The following is a 24,971-nucleotide window of genomic DNA, read 5'->3' as shown; positions in this document are numbered from 1 at the left end:
GGACCACATAGCACTTTGCCTATGAATGAACAGGAGGAGCTGCCCCAGGCCTCCTGGCAACTTTGTTCCATTGTCAGTTCCTACACTGTACAAGCAGCTCTGGTGCTGAGGGATGTTCAAGTAACCCCTGCTAGGACTCTCTCCAGTAAAAAGTTTAGGCAGAGAGAGAGACAGGGAGAGAGAGAGAGAGAGAGACAGAGAGACAGAGAGACAGAGAGACAGAGAGAGACAGAGAGACAGAGAGAGAGACAGAGAGAGAGACAGAGAGAGAGAGAGAGAGAGAGAGAGCGCGCGAGAGCTCAGCAGTCAAGAGTACGGACCTGGCATGCACCAGGGCCTGAGTCTGAACCCCAGTACTACATGCTCCCTCAACCCTTTGAGTATGGCCCTGGAGGCCCCTGGGCTTTGCTAGGTGTGCCCTGGTGGCCCCCAACACTGCTGGCCCCGATCAATGAAGGAACCATTTGGCTTGGTTGACCAAATATGACCAGGAATATCTCCCCCCACCCCACCTACCTCCTACCAACCCCACCCCCGGACCTTTTCTTGGTACTGCTTGGGAGATGCCCCTCCCCCTACCTTAAAATCCAGAATGAATAAAATTAAAATTTTATCCAGGTGTATCATGTGTCAAGTGGTGAGAACTTTTTCACAGAGGGGCAGAGATTTCTGCTGATGGCTTCTGGTCCTCTGTTGAACTCACAGAGATAGAATGTTCCAGAGATGGTGGAAACTTCCTTTGTTTTTAATTTTTTTTTCTCATTTAATCCCTTTCTCTTTTCTCCCTGCCCAGAAATAACTTTCTCCTGAATGTAGTAGTTACCATTCCTATGCATAATTTTATATTTTTAGATCTGTTTCAGTTTTCACATAGTGTCATGTTGAATGTGGTCTTCTTGAACTTGGATATTTTCAACCCAACTCTTTTGGTTTATAGATTTATCCACCTTTACATCTTGTTTATTCTTTTTTTTTTCCTTTTTTGGGTCATACCTGGGGATTCACAGGGGTTACTCCTGAACTATGCACTCAGGAATTACTTCTGGCGGTGCTCGGGGGATCATATGGGATGCTGGGAATCAAATCTGGGTTGGCCGCATGCAAGACAAATGCCCTACCCACTGTGCTATCGCTCCAGCCCTTGTTTATTCTTTTTAACTGTTCTGTGGTGGTGTTTGTATGAACTGCGGTTCCTTGCTAGTGGTTATGTAGATAGTTCCATTTCTCCTTATTGTAATTGCAGTATGTGTGTGTCAGCAGTGGAATTACTGGGCCATAAATTGGCTTTTTCAAGATTCTAGCCAAATAAAGTCATATAGGCTATGTAACCAATTGATATTCTTATCAGAAATAGGAGAGATTCTATTTTACTAATATCTGTGTTGTGGTTTTTAATCTGGATGATATAAAATGATATTTATTTATTTATTTGCTTTTTGGGTCACACCCGGCGATGCACAGGGGTTACTCCTGGTTCTGAGCTCAGGAATTACCCCTGGCGGTGCTCAGGGGACCATATGGGATGCTGGGAATGGAACCTGGGCTGGCCGTTGCAAGGCAAACGCCCTACCCACTGTGCTATTGCTCCAGCCCCTAAAATGATATTTAAGAATTAAAATAGACCTGAAATGTGGCTTGGTGCTAGAGTATCTGCCTTATAGGCATGATCTATGGCTTGATTCCTGGCACCATTCCTCATGCCTAGTTTGATCCCTGGCACTACCATCATGAACCCTGGCACCACAAATGTGACCTCGGGTGCACTGCAAACAAATATGTGTCTACATCACAAACAAGTCTGTGATCCCTAGACATTGTAATGGCACAAGGGAAGAAAAGGGGAAATTTGTCTTTTTTGAAAAATAGCACTTTGGTTACTGGCAGGGATGTGCACTTTTCATGCTTATTGGCCATTTGTGTTCATTACTCTAAGTCTTTGTCCTGTATGTTAACATTTTTATAATTATCATTATTTATTTATTTTTGGGTTTGGGGCCACATCTGGTGATGCTCAGGGGTTACTCTGACTCTGCATTCAGGAATTACTCCTTGTGAGGCTTGGGGGACATTATGGGGTATCAGGAATTGAACCCTGGTCAGCCATGTGCAAGGCAAGTGCCCTGCATGCTGTACTATTGCTCCAGCCCCCTGTGTTCAAAAATTTAAAACCAGGTAATATATATGTCCATATCACTCATTTCAAAAAGGAATGATGGTGATGTCTGCCACCTCTGACCTCGAGGTTGTCTGATCCCTACTCTGCAATCTGTTGGCAATTCTTGAGGACTTTTTCCACAGAATTTTAGTTGCTGTGTCTTTTGGGCTGGAGCAATAGCACAGCTGGTCGGGCATTTGCCTTGCACGCGGCCGACTCTGCAGACTCGGGTTCGATTCCTCTGCCCCTCTCAGAGAGCCCAGCAAGCTACCGAGAGTATCTCACCCACACTGCAAAGCCTGGCAAGCTACCTGTGACGTATTCGATATGCCAAAAACAGTAACAGCAAGTCTCACAATGAAGACATTACTGGGCCCGCTTGAGCAAATTGGTGAACAAGGTGAGGACAGTGCTACAGTGCTACAGTGTCTTTTGGGGTGGGGCTGGTGGGATCAGTTTGGGGCCATACCCCAGCATGATCAGGGCTTGTTCCTACCTGACTCTGTTCGGGAACCATTCCTGACAGGGCTCAGAGGACCACATGCAGTTACAGGTATCTAACTGCAGTCTTTTTTTTTTTTCTTTTTTTGCTTGTTGGGTCACACCGGGCAATGCACAGGGGTTACTCCTCACTCTGCACTCAGGAATTACTCCTGGTGGTGCTCGGGGGACCATATGGGATGCTGGGAATTGAACCTGGGTCGGCTGCTTGCAAGGCAAACGTCCTACCTGCTCTGCTATCGCTCCAGCCCCTCTATCTGCAGTCTTAGGCTGACATGTGCAAGCCCTGTTCTGGTCCTTCATGTGCAGCCATGCTGAGAACCTCTCAGCCTTATAAGATGGAGCCGATTTTATTTTTTTCCAGAGAAATAGCCAAGTTTCCAGGACTGGTTATCGAATAGTCTATACTTTTTTCCCTGCTGACATTTTGTGTTTAAGACTTTTGATGGATTTTGTTTGTGTTTTGGGGCCACTCCCAGCAATACTCAGGGCTTACTCCTGGCTCTGTGCTTAGGCATCACTTCTGGGGGTGCACAGGGAACCATTTGCAGTGCAGGGGGGTTGAACCCAGGTTGGTTGTGTGCCAAAGCAAGTGCCCTTGTTCTATCTCTCCAGCCCATGATTTGATTCATTTTTAAATCATTTTTGTTTGGCACCCCCCTAAAAGATTCAATTGACATAATTTCATTGTGATATTTAATGCATCTTAAAATTTACTCATATGAAGTGTATATATAGTCAAGTGGTTTTTCATAGAGTCACAGAATTGGGCAAACTTTGCCACTGATCATTTTTTAATTTTTTTGTGGTATTTGGGCCACACCCAGCAATGCTCAGGGGTTACTCATGACTCTACATTGACACTCAGAAATTACTCCTAGCGGTGATGATGAGCAGTGATGATCACATGGGATGCCAGGGAGAAATCGAACCCAGGTCAGCTATGTATGAGGCAAACCCTCTGTACTGTTGCTCCAGCCTCACCTCTCACTAATCTTAAAACAGAAACCCTGCAGTCATTTCCCCATTCCCACGCCACATTTATCTACTTGTGATTTCTGTAAATTTGCCTGTTCTGTTTCAAATATATGAACATATGCGAGTACTTCCAAGAGTCTTCATGTGGTTTCATGGTGTCCATTTCACTTTCTTAACTTTTTCTACTGCCAAATAATATTGGATTGAGTGGGTACTCTCCATTTTATTTATCCAATTTCAGCTGATGGGCATTTGAGCTGGCTCTACACTTTGGCAACTAAGAGTAAAACCCTTATGGACAATTACAACTTTTTGTGTGGATGGTCTCATAGTTTTATACCTAATATTAGAATTTCCAGGTCATATGACATAACATAGATATGTGGAACTTTCTGAGAAACTGCCAAATTGTTTTCCACACAGATGTAATTATTTTAAATTCTTAGCAGTATAAAAATTCTAGTTTCTGTACATTTTCATGAACATGTTAATGACCATCACTTTAATTTTAACCTTCCTGGTGGGTATGAAGTGGTATTAATTGTGGTTTTGATTTGCTGTTCCCTAATGATTAGTAATGGTGAGTATCTTTTGAGTTGTTCCATTAATACATGCCAACCAGTCTTGGTAACTGTAACTCTGTCATCATTTGTAAATTGGGAATTGTGTCTTTCAAATTTGTTCTTTGCAGGATTCCTTATTTTTCCACATGAATTTTAGGATAAACTTGTTTATTTCTGCAAATAAAAAAAATCCCTTGGGACTTTGGGCAGAGTCATGAGATTGGTTTGGCAGTTATTGTTATTGAGCACTGATAAGTGTTCTGATCTATGAATGTTGGATTTTTTCCATTAATTCAGTTATTTTTATTTCTTTCAACAGTGTTTTGTACTTTTCAGTACATAAGTATCACATGCTTTTTGCTAAATGCCCGGCAAGCTACCGAGAGTATCTCGCCCGCATGGCAAAGCCTGGCAAACTACCTGTGACGTATTCAATATGCCAAACACAGTAACAACAAGTCTCACGATGGAGACCTTACTGGACCCGCTTGAGCAAATTGATGAACAACGGGAGGATAGTGACAGTGATTCTGAAGTGTATTGTGCGTTTTGCTGCTATTATAAAATGGTGTTGCTCTGCTTTTTGATTTTTTTTTTCTTTTTTGGGGTGGGGGCACACCCAGTGGTGCTCAAAGTGTATTCTTGGCTCTGTGCTTAGGGATCGCACTGCTGGTGGGATTCAGGGAACCTTATGTGGTGCCTTGGATTAAACCTAGGTTACCTGCATTGAAAGGCTGTTGCCCTCCTTGCAGAACTATCTCTGACTTTCATTTATTTTTTATTTTTTTTTTTACTTTTAGATGGATTTTTGGATAGTTCACTGCTACTATACTAAGAAGGCAATTGTGTTATTTTTATGCATTGATGTTATACTTGGGGTTTTTTTGTATGTTTGTTTTTCTTTTGGGGCCACAGCCAGCGATACTCAGGTGTTACTCCTGGGTCTGTACTCAGGAATTACTCCTGGCAGTGCTCAGGGGATCATGAAGGATGCCAGAGATTGAACCCTGATTGGCTGAATTGAATGCAAGGTAAATACCCTGTTCACTGTACTATCTCTCTGGCCCCTGATGTTTTAGTTTGTCTTGCTGCTGAACTCAGTTTTGTGGATATCTATAGGATTTTCTACAGATAAGATCATGTCACCTGTAAAGAGAGTTTTTCTTCCTCTACAGCTTGGGTGTCTTATTATTTATCTTGCCTTACTGCTTTGGTTAGAACTCTAGCATAATGTTGAGTATAAGTGGTATTCTTGTTTTTTTCTTTTTTCGCTTTTTGGGTCCCGTGATGTATTTGAGCAAATCGATGAACAACGGGAGGACAGTGCTACAGTGCACTGCAGTGCTTTTTGGGTCACACCCAGCGATGCAGAGGGGATACTCCTGGCTTTGCACTCAGAAATTACTTCTGGCGGTGCTCAGGGGACCACATGGGATGCTGGGAATCGAACCAGGGTCGGCCACGTGTAAGACAAACACCCAACCCGCAGTACTATTGCTTCAGCCCTCCTCTTGTTTTGTTCTTGATCTAAGGAGGAAAGCAGTCTTCATCGAGTATGAGGGCCTGTGTTTTTTTGCTTATTTGTTGGGCCACACCTCTGGTGCTTAGGGCTTACTCCTGGCTCCGTGCTTGGGGATCACTCCTGTTGGGAGTCAGAGAACCATATATGGTGCTGGGTATCAAAATCAGGTTGTCCGCATGCAAGGCAAGTGTGCTGTGCTATTGCTCTGGCCCCCTGTGGGTTTTAAAAGCTATTATTTAACTGGTTAGGAACGTTCCTTCTATTCTTAGTTTTTGTAGCAATTTTATCATGGAAAGATGTTAGATTTTGCCAATTTTTTTTTCTGGAATTTTGTACTTTTATGAATCATTTTCATTGCTTTTAGGGGAACGTTAACCTTAACTTGTATTTTCAGGACAAATCCACATGGTCAGAGAGTGTACTCATTATCATTATTTTTTAATTTGTTGCCAGATTCAATTAGTTGGATTTTGGTTTGTTGTTTGGGCCACCCCTGGGGATGCTCAGGGATCACATCTGGAGGGCTTGATAGACCTTAGGTGGTGCCGGGCATCAAACCTAGGTTGGCTGTATGCAAGGTGTTATATTATCTCTCTGGCCCCAGTTTATTAGTAACTTAGTATCTATAAGAGATTGTGGATTGAACTTTCTTTTCTTGTGATGCCAAGTTTTGATATGGAGATAATGTTATAGAATGCTTTGGGAAGTATTCTCTTTTGCTTTGGCAAAGTATAAAGAATTTATATGAGTCCTTTTTTAAATGTCTGGCAGAAATCACAGGAAAACCATCTAGTCCAGTACTTGTTTCTCAATTGGAAATCTTGAATTATTAGTTCAATCTCTTGTTTATAGGTCTCTTCTGATTTGTTTCTTTCTAAATTAGTCATTGGTTTGTACTGTTGCAGGAACTAAATCTATTTCACTTTAGTTTTCTAATTCATTCACATATTGTCTTTCTCTCCATCCTTTCCTTCCTTCCTTCCTTCCTTCCTTCCTTCCTTCCTTCCTTCCTCCCTCCCTCCCTCCCTCCCTCCCTCTCACCTTCTCTCCCTTCCTTCGATTTTATAGTGATTGCAGTGAAATACCTTATCCATCTTTGCATCTTTTTAAAAAAATTTGATTTAACCTACTCCATACAATGATATGCAGATCAGTTTATTCTAAAAAATTATTATTTGGGGGAGCAAAGGTAAGATTACACCCATGTTTGGACAGCAACTTGTTCCCGCGTCTCTAACACTGACTCTAGTAATCACTACCTCTCCTCCTGGACTTGGCCCCATTTCAGTTTCACTCCATGTACGTCCTGTTCTTTTTTTTTTTTAAAAAAACATTTAATTTATTTATTGCCTTTGGGGATCACACATGGAGATGTGCAGGGGTTACTTCTGGCTCTGCACTCAGGAATTACTCCTGATTGTTTGGGAGACTGTATGGGATGCTGGGGATTGAACCCAGGTAAGTTGTGTGTAAGGCAAACACCTTGCCCGTTGTATACTCCTTTACCCCTGCTGTGTCCTGTTCTTTGGTCCCTCATCCCCTGGCAGTCCCTCTCCATCCCTAGGAGGCCCCACGTAGAACCTGCTCTTGGACCCTGCTGCTTCCTAATGTAAAATCTTAAAAGCAAAATATTTTCAAAGTACAGTTATTGGTGATGATGATCGTGTGTGTGTGTGTGTGTGTGTGTGTGTGTGTGTAGAGGAAAAGATTGTTTTTTTGGAATTTTTTTTTCACTGTTTAATGTCTAGCTGCTGCTTAGCATATCCAAGCCTTTACATTTTCAAGCCTTCCATACCCAACAATGTCCATATTCCCCAGTCATATTTTTTCATGCTTTATCTTCTTTATAACAATTAACAAGAAATATATTGGCCAGTTCCCCCCCCCCCCCCCCAGGGGTGTTGTTTATTGTTTCAGAGTCATACCTGGTGATACTCAGGATTTACTCCTGGGCTTACATTCAGGAATTACTCCTGATAGTGCTTGGGTGACCATTTGGGTTGCTTGGGAATCAAACCTGGGTCATCTTTGTGCAAGGCAAGTGTCCTACATGCTGTACTGTGATTCTAGCCTTAGCTTTGTGTGGCTTTCTTCCCTACAAGAACAGGAGTTCCATGACAGTAAAGATTTGTCTTATATTGCCCTATGCCTCATTGGCATTTAGTTTATATTCTCAGTAAGTACTAGCAGGTTTTACAGGAAGTCACTGAGCTCCAATTTGGCAGCTTTCAGCCAGGCTGGCTCTGAGTGGGCAACAGAGGAGAGAGAGGAGAGGTGAACAGCTGGGCTTTCCGTTCCCAGATCTTTTTTCTGGACCTTTTGACCTTTTCTCCCGTCAGCAGGTCCTGAAAACGCCACCCACCCGGTGTGCTTCAGCAGGAGGCCTCTGACTGAAGGAAGCTCTGGGAGGGAAGGGCACTTCCCTTCAGCACTCAGAAGACCACTCAGAGCTGCTCAGTGTCCCTGGCTGTGGGAAGTGCCGGGCTGCTGATGTGCTGACCCCCTCAACATTGCTGTCACAGAAGGGACTCTGGAGCCATCTATGGGCAGGACAGAAATTCTCAGGTGACTCCCCTGGGGAGTGTTTTGTTCACAACAGTGGTTCTGTGAATTTGTTTTGAGCAATGAAAGGGGCAAAGGTGCTAAGGCTATATTCCCACCGTGGACTGAGGTGCCCACAGTTCAAGCCACCCTGGGCTATATCTCATGGGCCTCTGTAAGGGGGCAGTGGAGAATGCCCAGGAGCAGGAGAAGCTGAGTTCCAGCTTATCTTGGCTTTTCCTACCTGCCTGTCTGTCGCTTCCTTGCCAAGTAAATCCTGAATCAAGGGGTTGTTGTGAGGTACTTAGAGAATGCATTTAGCGCGGTGCCTAGAATACCCTCATGAAATGCTGATTAGTATTGAAGTTCAGCATCTGTTTGGGCTACTTGTGTCTGTGTTTCTTTTTTCTTTTTGGTTTTTGGGCTATACCTGGTGGTGCCCAGGGCTTTCTCCTGGCTCTGTGCTTGGGCAGAGCTGGGTGGGACCATAATGCCGTTCTACCATATGTCAACTGGATTTCAGTGCCGAGGATTGAACTCTGGTTGGCCACTCACCAGGCAAGCGACCTACCTGCTATCTACCTGCTGTCCTATCGCTATGGCCCCATGCCTCCATTTCTTGACCTATAAAACTTGAGGTTTACCTGTTGCTCCCCAGTGTCTGCCCGCACTGTTGTAGGAACCAGGGGTTAACGTTCATCGGCTTCGAAGGCCTGGGCCGGGGTGGGATGGGGGCCCACATGAATGGAGCATTGTTGTGCGGTTGAATGGTCTGGCTTTGTTCCTGGGTCTTCAGTGGTTGGTTTCCTGCAGTTCGTGTCCCCTGTTAGTTGCTGGAGGTCTTCAGATGGCTCAGCACTGTGTCCCTCACCTGGTCTTCCCCTGCAGGGCTCCTGCTGATTTGGGGTGGGAAGCTGCATTTCCTCTCTCAGGAGCTCCCCAGGAATCAGGAATGACAGAAATGCAGCAAGTATGCCCCACACGCGGAACCAGTTCTGAATAGGACATTTATTGGAGAGGTTTTGCAGGAGGCGGTGGACGCTTTAATTCCCAAGGCTGTTGGTGGCAGCTTGTTGCTGGCTCCAAACCCTTTAACTGCTCAGTCGCCAGGGCTCTGGGAGAAATGCAGCACCCCAGCCCCACACAGCCCTATCGTTGCCCAGATGGGAGCCCTTTTGAGGAAAGCGGTAGGTACCCAGGTGGGGCCAGCACAGGGGTTGGTGAGGGGTGCGGTGACCAGTTCTGGTCTCAGCTTTGTGTTTTTAAACTTTGCCAAACTCTTTTGAAACTTGATCCATCATAAGTGTCTCCCTCGGGGTCCGGGACTGTGCGCGCCACAGGAATCATAGTGTCCAGGTTGCTTCTAGTGGAAGGAGTGGCTGTGAGCTCAGGACTGTTTTCTTCGGGGGTGACTCCAGGGGTTCTGCCAGAGGCCTCAGAAGGTCTTCTGATCGCTAATCTCTCTCTCTCTCTCTCTCTCACACACACACACACACACACACACACACACACACTTGGTCTTTCACACACACACTTGGTCTTTCACACACACTCACAGATATACACATACTCTCACATGTCCACATACACAAGCGTGCTGGGGAAAGCAGAGTTAATCTGTTCTTCCTGGTTTCTTCTTCCCAGAATCCACAGAGGGTGGTTATTTTGGATGAAAATCAAGTCGTGGTGGGTGGAACAGGTGAAAGGAAGTCCTCCTCAGCTGGGCCGGGGGCAGTGCCCACCCCACCCCCATTTGGGATCTGTGGGCTGCAGGGCAGGAAGGCTGGGGGTCCTGTTTGCTCCCTGTTGGCTTCACTTGATACGTCAGGCCTGGATCAAGGCTAGCGTTTCCAGGAGCAGAACTCTGATACCGGACCAGAGTACTCCATGCTCTGTGTACCCTCTGGCCCCCAAATCTGGGGTTTGGTGACAGCGTTCAGCATTGGGGGGACCCTCCCTAGCATTATTGGGACCACCAGGGCCTAGGAGGCCACGCAGTGCCCGGGACTGAACCCAGAGCCCTGTTCATGCCAGGCATACATTCCAGCCCTTTGAGCCGTCTCTCTGGCCCACATTTCTTTCTTCAAATGAACTCTTTTTTTTTTTTTTTAATTCTCCCTTCCCCCTCCCTGCCTTTGTCATTGTTGCCCTGTCCCGGGGGAGGCACATATGCCTGCAGTGGTGCTCCCTGGAGGCCGCCTGTGAGCTGGTGCCAGTGCCCGGCCGCTGTGCTCATGCAGTTTTGCACTGTTCAGTGGCGTGGCTCGTTATGGTCGTGCTGCTGCACGGTGTGTGTGTGTGTGTGTGTGTGTGTGTGTGTGTGTGTGTGTGTGTGTTATGGGGTTATGGTTGTGCTGCCATGCAGAGTGTGTGTGTGTGTATGTGTGTGTGTGGTTATGGTTGTACTGCCACGCGGTGTGTGTGTATACATGTGTGTGTATGTGTGTGTGGGTGTGTGTCTTGTGCTCACACACGTGCCTGTCTGAGGTGCTTCCTGGTCATGGTGCTCACACAGCTTTTTAGTTGTGTTTGCGGGGCAGGGAGTGGTTTTGGAGGGGCTGCAACACTTTTTGTGGGCTTATACACACCTGCCTCTGTGGTATGGCCGGAAGTAACTGTGATGCCATGGGCATCCCAGACAGCAGAGCTGCCCACATGGTGCTGGGTGCGTGTGGGACTCCAGGGATTTGAACTGAGTATTCCCTTGCAAGGTGACATTCTGTGTACTGTTCTGTTCCTCGGCCTTGTGTGCTCTCAGCCCCTCTTTGGGCTCCTGGGCTGTGTAGGAACCTCTCCTGCTGCAGGAGAAAACATTCTCCTCCCACCTGTTGGATGAGTTTCTCCGGCTTCCTGGATTGAGGCCCCTTAGAGGAGAAGGCTGGGGGTGGGGGGTGGGGGGTGGAGGGGTGGGGGGTGCGCTATCGGGGAGGGACTTCTCCAGGGCAAGGGTGGGGGAGTGCTGAGCCTCTGAGGACTGATGCTGTGTGACTGTGAATCTAGAAGGTTTGCCTTGGGAAACCTGCTGCCCTAACGTGTGTGGGGCGGGCACTAGACTGTAGGTCAGGGTGCTGGTGGAGGTCCCATGGAGCTGTCTCTTCTGTGCTGCCTGAGGGGTGCGGAAGTCCTGGGTGATCTGGCCCGGTGGCAGCTGCTCACTGAAGCACCGGTCAAGTGTGCACACTCCCCTGGATCTGCATTTTTCCCCTTAGAATTGGTGGTGTGGGGGGCTGTGTTTTGGGGGAGCTGCCTTGTTGGCAGCCTTGCCCCATAATTCTAAATTCCACTGAACCCTGAACCTGTCCAGTTGTCATCCCAATGGGAGATTCCCTTCTAGGTCTTACCTGCTCCCTTAGTGTTCTAGCATGAAGGGGATGAGGTGAAGGGGGATAAGGGGGGGGCTCCTCCTAGAAGCTGCTTCACGAGCATTCTGTCGCCTTCACCTCCCTTTAGTTCAGGGAACAACCACCGCAGTTCTCCACGGAAGATGCGTGTTTTCCTAGGGCACGTGTTCAGGGTGCTCCATCTCCACCCATCTCAGCTGCACTTGGTGCTGGGCTGCCCACAAAGCTATTGCCAGTGTTTTCTGTGCCTGCCAGCCTGACCTGTGGTGGCCAGGTGCTCAGGTGGTCCAGCCCTTTGGGATCTCACCTGCTGCTGCTTTTGTACCAAATGCTCTCAGATCTCTCTCCACCTGGCACAGTGAACTCCTCACTCCAGACTCAGCTAAAGAATGGGGCCAGAGTAATAGTACAGCAGACTTGCCTTGCAGGCAGTTTCTCTAGATTCAATCCCTGGCACCCAATACGTTTCCCTGAGCCCTGCCAGGGATCAGTGATCCCTGAACACTTTGGGTTGTGCCCCCAAAACACAAACAACAAAAGACTCAGCGAAATTGCTGCCTTCTCCCTCAAAGCTCTCCTGATCCCCCAGGTGGCACAAGCCCCTCCCTTTTCTGTGACTGTATTTATTCCTGCTTCAGTACCAGCACCCAAGACTGCTTGGTGGATGATCTGTTTACTGCACAGGTTTTTCCTTCTAGAACTCAGATCCTCCGAGACCGGGACAATGCCTTATTCAGTCCAGTATCCCCAGGGCCTCACACCCTGCTCAGAAGTGTTGAATGAATTCCCACACTGGAGGCGATTTGAACAGCACACCCTCTCTGTCCTCCTGTTATCAGGCCCTCATCTTGTTCCTCCTGTGAAAGTATCAGTTGTCCGGGAGTGGGCTGTGTGTGTGATTCATCTTTGTGTCTCCCACAATGTCTTGGCCCAAAGTGGATACTTAAAACTACTTGGTCAGTGAATTCTGGTTGTTTTCGTTGCGGTGCCTCATGTACGCAAGGCCTTATGAGCAAACGTTTCTCCCCAGCTCCTGCTGAGCTACACCTCCACCCAGACCAGGGCATTCCCACACCCACAATTTAGAAAGTGCAAGTAGTGATAATTCCCAAATGGAGAGTGTGGTGCAAATTGCGCACTGCCTCACTCCTTCTGCAGCTGGTTAGGGGCAGAGCGAGGGCTGCAGGGTCTCTGGGCTTTTGATAATGCACATTTGGCCACTTTCCCCAGCACCGTGCACCTCTGTCTTGGTTTGCCCATGTCTGCCCTGAATCTGGACATTGTTTTCTGTAAGTCTACAACTGTACCCCATGGTGTTTCACTAATAAAAATTAAAAAACAAACAAACAAAAAACCCAGTGTTGGTTTTATTGGTCACCTATTTGTACTTTTGCTCCCTTGTGTTGCCTTGAATTCTCTTCCTGCTCAAGCCTATTTTTCCTTATGGCTCACTTCCCCTCCAACCTCTAGCAGTACACGCTGTCTCTGCTTGTGGAAGGCTGAGGAATGTGCCCGGCTTGCTACAGCGAAGACTCTGACTCACTTATACCTCATTTTCTGGTTGACCTTCGGTTGGGTATGGATATCAGATTGTTTTTCCTTTCCAGCCGAATTGTTTTGTATTTGCCTTGTATGATCATAGCCCACATCAGCGTTCAGGCCACTGATAGTGGATAAACAGGTTGGTGGGGGAGGCGGAGTCATGCGTAACGTCTCATTGAAATTAATTTGAGATATGGGTCAAAATGTTAGCTGCCAGTCAGAAAAATACCTTGCGCAGAGGTGCTGTGATGCTTGAATAATAATTTAACCCTTATCACTGCAGTCTTTAGCGGTGGACTTAGTCTCGCTCTTGCTGTGCTTGGTTTGTGAGATGAGGAATGTGAAGGTGGCTGAGGTCAGGTGACTTGCCCAAGACAACCTGACAACCAATCAGGTGGGGAGCTGGGATTCCAACTAGGTCTGCCAGATGCAGACCCTGTGAATACACTTGGTGTGCTTGATCTTTGTGCTTTGTGGACCCCTTTTCACACAAAACTGTTGGTCTCTCCTCGCTGAGAACAGAGGGACTGATGGAGCCCCTGTCTGCCTTCCTGGAGTCGGCTGAGTTTCTCCAGTGCCTTTGAATTTGATGCACTGTAAATTCTGCGGTTCCTGCAGGTGCCATTTCTGTTTGCTTCCCACCAACCCTGGCTTTGAGGCCTAAAACCTGTGGGCTTTGCACTGGAACAGGCCCCACAAGATTGCTAGCTTGTTTGCAGGCTTGGGTTCCTTATGTTCTCCTGATAAGAAACCATGTTCCAGGGATCCATGTGGACCTAGAGATGAACGAGGGGTGTGCGTTTTCTGGGAGATTTGGACTGGTTTCTAGTACTCTCTTTGGCTGGTGCAACTTTTTAGAGACATTGTTTCATTACCTTGCCTAGCATCAGGCTTTGCTTTTATACAGTAGCAATTTATCCTAGGCAGTAATTGATCTCCTTTTCCTTGAAAATGTGTTTCTGTGAAACTCTTGGTAGACTAATTTTCCTGAGATATTTGTAGAACGTGCAAACCCCCAAATGGTTCATGGCCTCCTTTTCCTGTCCTCCTCCAGTTTTTTTTTTTTTTTTTTTTTTTTTAGTGTGTGTGTGGGGTGCTTGTTATTGAGCATGTGGCCTGGCAGGCCAGTGGGCTCCCAATTGGGCCCCTTCTTGGGGCCAAATATTTGGGGGATACTGGGATAACAGAGCAGTCCCCTCTCCCGGTGGCCTCTCTGCTGATTAGAAATTCTGTAGCAGTGATGAATATGGAAACTCACTGGTCTGTATAGGAGGAATGAGCTCCAGCCTTGACTTTGAGCATTGTTTGCTCTGTGCCTGGCTGCCAGAGTGGGGAGAGGTGCTCCAGGCACAGCCCACGACCTTCCTGTGGAGGTTGGTGAGCAGCTAGTGCACACCGTTCTTGGGGCCATGTAGGAGAGTGTGCATAAGAGGCCCTGGGGTTCACTGTCAGTTCTGGAAGAAACTCTTGCACACAGGAGCCCCCATGAGTCTACGTGATTTTATATGGTACCCCGGGATATTAAAGTTCAAAGAAGCGTGTGTGTATTGCAGTCCAGTGGCTGCTGTAACACCACCACAAACTCAGTGACTTAAAATAACACCCGTTCTTACACCTCTGCAGTCAGTGTTGGTCCAAATCACAGGCTATGCCCTGCTCCTCACTGCAAAGCCAGCAGCCCGGCACCAGTCAGTCTCCTGCACTGCCCCTCCATTCCACAGCCACAACTCCTGCCTCACTCCTGCCATATCCCCCTTATAAGGACCTTTCATATGGCATCAGGCTGACCCTGAAAGCAGGATTTTGTGCAGGGCTCTGGGGGGTTCAATCCCTGCCCCTCACCCAGCAAAACCCCCAAAACCCCAGGGAAGCCAGAGAGACTTTAACCTGTGCTGCCAGAACAATTGCTACAACCATCTTCACAAAATTTTTAATTTGATTGCGTCTTCAGTCTCCCTTGCCATTTCGGGTGACATTCATAGGTCTCTTCTATTTATAGATCAGGATGTGGACATTTTGAGGGGGGAGCATTATTAAGCCTCCAAAAGTGTGAGTTTCTGAAGGGGTTGGAACCTAGTAGAGGAAGCCTTTCAGAAGGAGGTAATTTGGCTACATTTTTGTCAAGAGAGAGAGAGTCTGGGACACATTCCAGGTTTGGGAAACAACATGAGCACATATTGGGGTGGTGGATGGTGGGAAGAAGTGGGTGTGGGTGAGCCGTCCTCCCCCCAAAATAAGGTGCCAGGGGCTTTCCATTCCTTCCAATCAGCTCGAGGGAGTTTTTCTCATCCTCACACTGCAGCCCAGACTTTCTTTCCATGGACACCCATAGTCCTTCCTTCCCAGCAGCTGTGGCCCTGTTTGGTGCCCTGACCACACTTGGTGGCCTCCTACTGTTGCTGGCTGGTGGGAAAATGAGTTCATGAGGGAAAGTGAATTTGAACCAACCGGCCTGGGTTTGGGTGGCCCAGAGAAGTGGCCCTACAATTCATACGGCCTCAGTGGCCATCGTGGTGATCCCATGGAACCGTCTCCCCCCAGGGAGGCGTGTATGGTCCCTGCTGAGGTGGCAGAGGGCCTGAAGTCTCTGGGGAGGGCTGCGAGGGTCAGAGGGAAGAAAGTGCTCAGGAAAAGGGCTAAGAGCCAGACCGTCTGGGGGTTTGTCCTTCCTGGGGGGCTGGGGCGAAGGAGGAAGCTGGCCTCTGCTGGGTTTTGGCAGGAAACAGAGGGGATGCAGGGGATCCTGACTGAACTCAGGATCTCTCTCTCTGGAGGTTTCCATGGTCCCTCCTCTCTATGTGGAGAAGTAGCTGCTTTTCTCTATGCCTCCTCTCTGCCGCCCTCTCTGAGGAGATCCTGAAGATGCGGTTGTAGCGATTGTTCTGGCAGCACAGGTTAAAGTCTCTCTGGCTTCCCTGGGGTTTTGGGGGTTTTGCTGGGTGAGGGGCAGGGATTGAACCCCCCCAGGGCCCTGCACGTATGAGAGGCAGGCGTGGCGAGCTGGTGGACCATCTCCAAGGAATTCATAGTGCAGAGGTGACTCACTGACGTCATGAGGGAGGGCAGGACTCTGGCCCCGAGCTGAGGGTGTGGGCGCCGGGTGAGTCCTACTCTGTGCAGGATCTGACGCTGTGGAGACACCCTGGCCCTCCTTCTGCCCCTGCTCGGCAGGTGTGGTGTGGGGTTCCCGCTTCTCAGGTGCGGGCTGAAGGGTGGGAGGTGACAGGGTGACATCAGCCATCTCACCACTCGGGCGGGTCTACAGAGTGCTGGCCCATGGCAGGACTCGTGCCTCTATGTCTACATGCCCTCTGCTGTCCTCTCAGCCCACTGGCCGGGAAGAAGACCTGAAGGGAGGGGGGCTGAGGCAGAGGTTCTCCAGATGGTTCCGACTGGTCCCCCAAGGGGACCCTTCTTGCTCGAGCGGGTGAGTATGGGGGACCAATGAGGCCTGACAGGACGCGGGGCTGTTGCAAGTAGGAGGGACAGGAAGCTGGGGTCACTTATGCTGCGGGCAGGTGAGGTTCAGGCAGGGAGGCCGGTGCTGAACATGTGGGGTGCCACCCAGCCAGCAGTGCCGGGGTGCTGGGAACCGTTGGGGCCTGCTGCGGCCTGCCTGCCTCCCTCCCTGTGGGGCTGGAGGGAAGGTCCCAGGGAGTGACCCAGGGAGGTGTGGGCTGGGACCGGATGAAAGGTGTGGATGATGTTCCAACTTGCAGAGGAAGGTAAAAGAGAACAGTCTCTCTTCTGCCCCTGGACTCCTAAATGTCTATGTCTGAGGTGTTTCTTGGGCCCTCCACACAGCGAGGGCTTCTCCGGGTGGTACAGAAAAATGGGGTTTCCTGGAAGATTGACTCTCGAACTGATGGTGGACCAGATTGCTTCACGTGCAGAGTGTCGAGGCATGCTGGGTGCTGGGGCACTGGAGATGGGGCGCATTAGGATGGGTGGATGTGGGCAGCTGGATGGAGGGGCCGCCTGTCACCTGCTCTCAGCCCCCTTCCCTGTCCCTCTCTCTGCCCCAGTATGCACTGTTTCTCTAGGGGAGAAGGGAGAGCTGGATTCTGATCTGTTCTATGGAGGGGGTGGGGAGGACACAGCTGGCAGAGCTCAGGGGGTGCTCCCTGGACTTCTTAGGGGACCTTGCAGTGCCGGGGATGAAATGAGCCCTCTGAGCCCAGAAGGTGCCAAGAGTGAGTCGCCATGTCTTTAGACCCCGGGTGGTCCTGCCACTGCCCGGCCTCCTTTGCACAGGGGCTTTCTCTTCCTGGGTGTCCAGGTTCTTTCCCAGTGGGACCCCTGCCCAGGAGAGCCTGTGCTTCTGTACCCGCTGTCCTCTGGCGTCTCTCATCACCCGGACTCACAGGCTGTCTCTGTGGACACCTGCCCTGTCCTCCATGGGCTGTGGCCCTGTGATTTGGAGCCTGTGTTGGTTGCTCCAGTCAGACAGAGGCCATTCGGCAGAGGTTAGGGACTTTAAAAGGTATTTATTTTAGTAATTTCATTATTTCTTTTATATCTTGGGTGATCTCCCAAGTGATGCTAAGGTGGCCTAAGACCCCATCCCCAACCACAAGCCAACTGGGCTAGTGGTTCAGTGCGAGGGTCCAAGGACCTCATGCTGCTCAGCCCTGCAGTGCAAGGTCGCTTCAGGGGTGCTGGGGGCGGGGGGGCCTAGGAGTGCACCTGGGCATGCTCAGAGGACCAGTGGGTGCTAGGGCTCAAACCAGAGTCCACCATATACATGATGCTCACCTTAAGCCTGCTGCCATCTCTCCGACTGGAGCATAAGGGGTCTTAACTCTCACCCTTCACCTCTGTTCTGCCTTTGTGAGGGTAAACAAAGTATCATGTTTAAAATCCTTGATCTTTTAAGCCTTAATTTCTCCCCCACAGCTTCACTGAGGTGAAGGCTGAGTGCTGTGACTAATCCCTAGCCTGTGGCCCTGGCCTGCTTAGAAATCCTTCACACAGCAGGCAGGAGGAAAACATTCCATCAGGGCTCCAGCTCGGGTTCTTCTGGGCCTGGAGGTTCTGATCAGAGCAGCACCTGGAGTAGCCTACTCTGATAATAACCACAGTGGCTGTGGGAAATATGTGGCTTCTTACTACGTCTTGCATTTAAAACTTTTGAGCTGTTGACTCTGGGGCTTTGTTTCGGTTCCAAGAGCATTCGGGTGTGGGTACTGCTTTGAAAACTTGCGTGCATGGTGTGCGGACGGACCGTTGCATTCGAGAGCAGGACTTTGGTACCTGGGTCTGAAGGCTGCGGCATCCCCCTCCAGAGCTTCCCCTTTGGAGACCCGTCGGTGCTGGTGTGTGAGTGTGCAGGGGCAAGACTGCCCCCTGGAGACCGTGGCCCTTTTCCATCATGCTTCCCCAACCGAAGGGCCGAGGCTGGCTGCCCCACGTCGGGGTGGGGAGACTGGGGGCCGGGGTGCTGAGGCGGGCGTGGGCTGGGTCTTCTTTCCTGCGCTGCGTGGTAGCTTGCTCCCGCCCTGCCAGCCTGTGCCTGTGGGAGGCCGGTTGCTGAATCCCAAAAGCCCTATTGGAGAGGGAGGAGAAAGCCACAGAGCCACCTCTCTCTGAGGCTGCCCAGATGCAGTAACCCAACTGGTGATGCTTGGGGGTTGGGGTGTGCCGGAAGGGAGTTTCCCCCTTGGGCCCTCCTCTGCAGCATGAGAGATTAATGGCAAGCATGAGATGGGACTGGTGAGACAGCGCCATCCTTGAGTTGTTCTGCTGGGCCAGCTTGCTTGATCAGTAGGTCTTAGGACCCAGGCTGGGTCACCATGGTGAACCATGTGCCAGGTGGTCCTGAAGCCCGGGGCAGGGCATCCCCAGCTAGTCATATGCTCCCTTGCAAGTCTGCAGTTGGCTGCTGGGGTGCTGGGAAAGAAGGAGGGGTCCTAGGGCAGCTTTCTAGGGTGTGGGTGGTGTCTGCTTGGAGACCCAAGAATTGGGTAGAAGTTACCCAGATGAAAGGTGTATAGAGGGGCTGGAGCAATAGCACAGCGCCTTGCACTCGGCCAACCCGGGTTCGATTCCCAGCATCCCATATGGTCCCTCGAGCACTGCCAGGAGTAATTCCTGAGTGCATGAACCAGGAATAACTCCTGAACATCGCTGGGTGTGACCCAAAAAGGAAAAAAAAAAAAAAAGGTCTGGGGAAAAGGAAGAAAAAAATGCTCCTGCAGGAGAATGCTGGTGAATGGCTGAGCCTGGGGTGCTGGCTCTGGCTCATCTGGGAGCGACTTCAGGGCACCTTCTGGTTCCTTCTAGTGACCCTAGCCTGTGCTCTAGTAGCTTCTGAGGCCGGACAGCAGGGGTGGAGGTGAGAGGGTGCTTTTCCCCGTGGTCATAGCCAGATGGTGTGTCTCTGTGAAGTCATGCCTGGGAGTTCTGTCTTCTGGGGAGGCTAGGAGTGTCCCTGGCCTTCCTGAAGGCCTCTCCCCTCCAGGCCTGCAGCTCGGGGCCCTCCTGTGCCCTGCCTTCTGCTCTCAGAGAGAAAGAGCACCCCAGGGTGTGTGCCTCACCTGGGAGCAGTTTCCTGTTTGCTGAGCTCGGGAGCAGGGCTGGCTCAGCGCTGGGGAATTTCCTGTGTCCTCAGCCGCTGGATGCGGGTGGGGGAGTGGGGGTGGGTGGGCTTGTACCAAGTGTGTGTGTGGGGGGGGTGTAGGGTTTGAATTTCACATGGCTTCAACTTTGGCCCTGTCTTCTCTGCTGGTCCTGACAGTCAGGAGGTTTCTGGGTCCTGGGGAATCAGTGCCTGGGGATTCTGCAGTCTTGGGGAGAAGAGCTCCCCCTGGCTTTTGTGAGAGGAAGAGCAGGAGCTTGCTGGGACCGTTAGCATCCTGGCTTGAGCCCTGCACTTGGCCACCTCCGCCATCTGAACCGCCATCTGAACAGCGCTGCCCCAGGTCTGCCTGTGGGCGGCTGAGCATCTGGCTGGCCAGCAGGACTGGCTTGGGTTCCTTCAGGAGAGGGCATGACGGCAGTGCTGGCAGAAGCGTTCTTTCCACTGTGGGAGAGGGCGCGGGGAAGGAACTCTGCCAGCATCCTAGAGCCTACAGCAGGCGCCTCCTTGGTGTCCGGAGCTGTTTGTTTTTAGATTTTTGGGCCACACCTGGCAGTGCTCAGGCTGTAATATTGGTTCTGTGCTAAGGAGTGACCCCCTGGCAGTGCTCGTTGATCACATGGATTGCCTGGGTAGACATCGTAAGGCAACCACTTTAGCCCCTCCACTCCCAGACTTGTTGCTATTATTATTATTATTACTTATTATTATTGTTTAGATAATATTTTGGGGGTATACCTTTTGCTGTATTCAGGGGTTACTCTTGGCTCTGCACTCAGGGACTACTCCTGGCAGTGCTTAGAGAACCATCTGGGGTGCCAGTGATTGAGCCAGATTCAGCTCTGTGCAAGGCAAATGCCTCGCCCCTGCACGGTCTCTCCACCCTCATTTTAGCCTGTTTTGTGTGGTATCTCCACAGAGGTTCTCAGGGGCCACCGGGCCCACACTCTGGCCTTTGGCAGCAGGTAAGAGGCATGCAGTGCCAGGGACAGAACCAGGAACCTTCTTATATGCCAGGCATGTGCTATGGACTTTTGTGCATCTCCCCGGACCCATTTTAACCATATTATGTTTGTGGGTTGACAGCGGTGAGTTTGTTCACATTGTACACTCGTCACCTCTCTCCAGCCCCAGAACTCGCTCTGTGTTCCCATGAGACAGTGACTCCCCCATCCTTCCTCTCCCTGGCCTGGGAGCTGTCCTTTAGCTTTCTGTCCCTTGTGAGCATTCGGGAGTCTTGACCCTTCATCTGTTCTGCCGCAGAATCTCCCTGGGGTGCCCCTGCCAGGCAGCGATGCCAGGATGCCCGTCTCTGCCTCCCCTTGCCAGGATGGCAGCCAGGAGCGGCCGCTGAGTCTGACCTCTACCACCTCATCGTCTGGCTCCTCCCGCGACAGCCGCAGCACCATGGAGGAGCCCAGCGGCCCCGAGGCGTCCACGGAGAACGGGGCTGGCTCCCCGCGAGGCCGGCATGCCCCCAATAGCAACAACAACTCCAGCAGCTGGCTGAACATGAGGGGGCCCCTGTCCCCCTTCAATGGCCGGGCAGCGGCCGGGCCCGTGCACAAGCTCAGCTACCTGGGCCGCGTGGTGCGGGAAATCGTGGAGACGGAGCGCATGTACGTGCAGGACCTTCGCAGCATCGTGGAGGTGAGGCCGGTGCCTGCTCTTGGGGTTAGCCTGCTCATGCCCAGAAGGACAGATACCCTGACACTCCCCTGGCTTCTGCCCTGAGAGGACATGGGAGGCCTGTGGACCGTGGTCAGGAGCTGGGGCTGTGGGATCTTCAGGTTCCCGCAGACTCTGCGCTGTGGTCTGGGCTCTGCTTAGTTTTTTGGTTTTTTTCTTTTTTTCTTTTGGGTCACACCCAGTGATGCTCAGGGGTTACTCCTGGCTCTGCACTCAGGAATCACTCTTGGCGGTGCTCAGGGGACCATATGGGATGCCGGAGAGTGAACCCAGGTCGGCTGTGTGCAAGGCAAATGCCCTCCCTGCTATATTATCACTCTGGCCCTCTGCTCAGTTTTTTTGGTTTTTTGTTTGTTTGTTTTTTGGACCACACTCGGCAATGCTCAGGGGTCGCTCCTGGTTCTGCACTCAGGGATCACTCCTGGCAGTGCTTGGGGCACCATATGGGAAGCCGAGGATGGAACTTGGGTTGACCGTGTGCAAGGCAAATGCCCTCCCCACTGTACTGTCACTCCTCTGGCCCCGAGTTCAGTGGTGTTTGAACACCGAGAAGAAATGGGCCCTGGATGCCCACTCAGTTGTTTCCTGTGGGGTCGTGGGCACACTTGTTGCCACCCCCCGTTACCCTCCCCGCCCCCGAGTCTTGGGTTCCTCATCTAAAAGTTGAAGGTAGAGCCACCTAGGCCACACAGGTGAGGGGATTTGGCTGGGCAGGGCACTTGGTATCCAGCCTGAGGATGCCCCCAGCTCTTTGTGGAGGAGTACTTGGGGGGTGCTGGGGGCAGGACGGTTTCGGGGTTCACCGGGCTCTGAGCACTTCTCTCCCCTACAGGACTACCTATTGAAGATCATTGATACACCCGGGCTCCTGACTCCTGAACAAGTCAGTGCCCTGTTTGGGAACATAGAGAGCATCTACGCTCTGAACAGGTAGGCACTGGCTACCTCACACCACACACTGCCCACACGGCCCGTCCTGAGGGCTAGGACTAACACCCAGTGACAGAGCTCTGGCACCTTGTCCATCCCTGCTCATGGGTACCAAGAGCTACCCAGAAGAGGGACTCTGAAGCCCATGCCAAGCCCTGCATGGCACCCGGGAGATGGTGTGTGCTGGTCCAGCTTGGGCAGTGCCCTGGGTGGATGCTGGGCCCTTCCATGTGCTTGATGCTCACCCTCTGAGTAACCCTTTTGCCCTCCTCATCTTCCTTCTTCACTTCTACCCCTCTCCACCTCCCCACTTTTATGCTAAACTTGAAGAATGCCAAGCCTCCTGTTGGTGAGATGACCCACTAGGGGAGCCAAGGACCAGGCAAGATGAGATGGGGGTGGAGCAGGGCTCAGCCAGGAACTGCCTTGGGACAGTAGCCCCTTGGGGATCAGAGTGTGCCCCCTGGGCTTACAGACCGCTGGGAAGGATACTGGTGGGCTGGCATTGCTTGGACAGGAAGAAGTTGCCATAGACCCCTTACTCTAGCCAGAGGAACTTCCTGTTCCTGCAGTTATGATCAGGAGACTTCTCGAAGGACCAGGACAGACAAAACTGAGTCAGATGGTGGGATTGGGATCAGGGAGGAGCAGGGGGAACTCTTCCTAGGTTTCCTGTGTCCCCCCCATCCTACCCCACCTAATCCCAGAGGATACTGAGACTCAGCTGCCCTCTTTCCCCGTGCCTGCCCCTTCCCGGTGCCCTTCTGTGCTTCCTCCTTTAATTCCTGCTTTTGTGTGTTTAACTCCTGCCCACAGAGGAGCTGCCTCCCCCACTGAGGTGGGTATGTGTGCCCCCTCTGCCTCTCCTGCTTGCTGAGCACGTGGGTCTCTGCCCCTTCCTTCTGGGGTGGCTGCCCCAGGCAGGACTTGCTCTGAGGGGGTGCCCGACCCTCTGGCATGACACCAGGAGTTTGGGGCTGGGGGGAGGAGAGGGTGTGGCATGTTGGTGGCTGGAGAGGCTGAGTCTCCACCACCCCAGGCCTGATGACCATCACTTCCCCGACCCTCAGCCAGCTCCTCAGAGACCTGGACAGCTGCAATAGTGACCCCGTGGCAGTGGCCAGCTGCTTCGTGGAAAGGGTAAGAAGAACAGGATCCTTGTCCAGCCTGCCTGGGACTTCAGAGGGAATCCCTCAGCTCAAGAGCCCTGGGGTCTCTCTTCGGGGACAGCAGGAAGAGCCAGGAACTGCCAAGTGATGCCCTGTACAGTTGGGTAGCAAGAAATATCTGCAGGCCCTAGGGAAGGGGGCCACAGTGGGCTCTGGAGACCAGGTACAGCCAGATTCTAGTCTAGGGCCTCGGGGATGACTCAGAGGACTAGAGCACGTGGGAGGCTTGGGCTTGTTCCTCAGCATCTCATAGGCCCTTGAGCAGTGCTGGGAGCAGCCCCTGAGCATGGCCAGACCTGTTCCCCAAACCCATTGGTATGGGCCGGAGAGATAATACGGGGGTGGGTTGCTTGCTTTGCACGTGGCCAACCCTAGTTCAATCAATCCCCAGCATCACGTGTGTTCTCGAGCCCCACCAGGTGTGATCCCTGAGCTCAGGGCTGGAAGTGAGGCCTGAGCACAGCCAGGTGTGGCCCTCAAACAAACCCCAAAAAAGAAAACCTAAAACTCTTTTATATGCCTATCTCCAAATGGGAGTCACCCTGAAATGACAAGTTTTGTTTCCTTAGAGCCAAGAGTTTGATATCTACACCCAGTATTGCAACAACTACCCCAAGTGAGTAATTGGGCGGCGGGGAGCAGAGGAGGGGGCCCAGCCCAGGGGCCCACTGTGGGCCCGAAGTGGTGACGGCCTGTCCCTCGCAGCTCGGTGGCTGCGCTGACAGAGTGCATGCGGGACAAGCAGCAGGCCAAGTTCTTCCGTGACCGCCAGGAGCTGCTGCAGCACTCCCTGCCCCTGGGCTCCTACCTGCTGAAGCCCGTGCAGCGCATCCTCAAGTACCACCTGCTGCTCCAGGTAAACCCCTGGGGCCTCCCAGCCAGCTGGCTGGGGTGGGGGGGGGTGCTGGGAGGGGAGAGACTCCTGGGACCGCCTAAGGCCCCCTGGCTCCCTCGCAGGAGATTGCCAAACACTTTGATGAAGAGGAGGATGGCTTCGAGGTGGTCGAGGATGCCATCGACACCATGACCTGTGTGGCCTGGTACATCAACGACATGAAACGGCGGCACGAGCATGCGGTCCGGCTGCAGGTGCCCCATGGCGCTCAGGGCCCGGGTGGGGGGCACAGGCAGGGCCTGGTGGAGTGTGGGAAGAGAGAGGCAACTGGGTGGAACCGAGGCTGGCGGCGACTCCCAGACTGGGCTTCTCTGGAGGGCTCCGCTGTGGGTGTCATGGGCAGCCTGACCCAGGCGTGCGGGGGGCATCCCGTCTTCAGGAGATCCAGTCACTGCTCATCAACTGGAAGGGGCCGGACCTCACCATCTACGGGGAGCTGGTCCTGGAGGGCACGTTCCGGGTACACCGCGTGCGCAACGAGAGGACCTTTTTTCTCTTCGACAAGGCGCTGCTCATCACCAAGAAACGGGGTGACCACTTCGTCTACAAGGGGCACATCCCGGTAACG

At 51.4% G+C, this 24,971-nt stretch overlaps 1 protein-coding gene across 5 annotated transcripts in view; it reads left to right on the top strand.

The window, feature by feature from the left end:
* The window catches only part of PLEKHG3 (pleckstrin homology and RhoGEF domain containing G3), a 44,249-nt gene that overhangs the window by 8,771 nt on the left and 10,507 nt on the right, over nucleotides 1–24,971 (top strand). For 3 of the 5 annotated variants that reach the window (XM_056133156.1, XM_056133155.1, XM_056133157.1), the window contains exons 2-8: nucleotides 20,984–21,370; nucleotides 22,242–22,339; nucleotides 23,410–23,479; nucleotides 24,078–24,124; nucleotides 24,214–24,364; nucleotides 24,466–24,597; nucleotides 24,783–24,965. In XM_056133156.1, coding sequence (XP_055989131.1) covers nucleotides 21,023–21,370; nucleotides 22,242–22,339; nucleotides 23,410–23,479; nucleotides 24,078–24,124; nucleotides 24,214–24,364; nucleotides 24,466–24,597; nucleotides 24,783–24,965 — 1,029 coding nt within the window. In that variant the 5' untranslated portion in view covers nucleotides 20,984–21,022. Of the gene's footprint in view, nucleotides 1–9,425; nucleotides 9,448–20,983; nucleotides 21,371–22,241; nucleotides 22,340–23,409; nucleotides 23,480–24,077; nucleotides 24,125–24,213; nucleotides 24,365–24,465; nucleotides 24,598–24,782; nucleotides 24,966–24,971 lie in introns of those variants that run through there. The other 2 variants (XM_056133159.1, XM_056133158.1) reach the window with 1 other exon arrangement.

Source organism: Sorex fumeus, unplaced genomic scaffold (assembly GCF_029834395.1).
Source record: "Sorex fumeus unplaced genomic scaffold, SorFum_2.1 ptg000098l, whole genome shotgun sequence".
Classification (NCBI taxonomy): domain Eukaryota; kingdom Metazoa; phylum Chordata; class Mammalia; order Eulipotyphla; family Soricidae; genus Sorex; species Sorex fumeus.
This window is presented reverse-complemented; position numbering and strand designations above follow the sequence as displayed.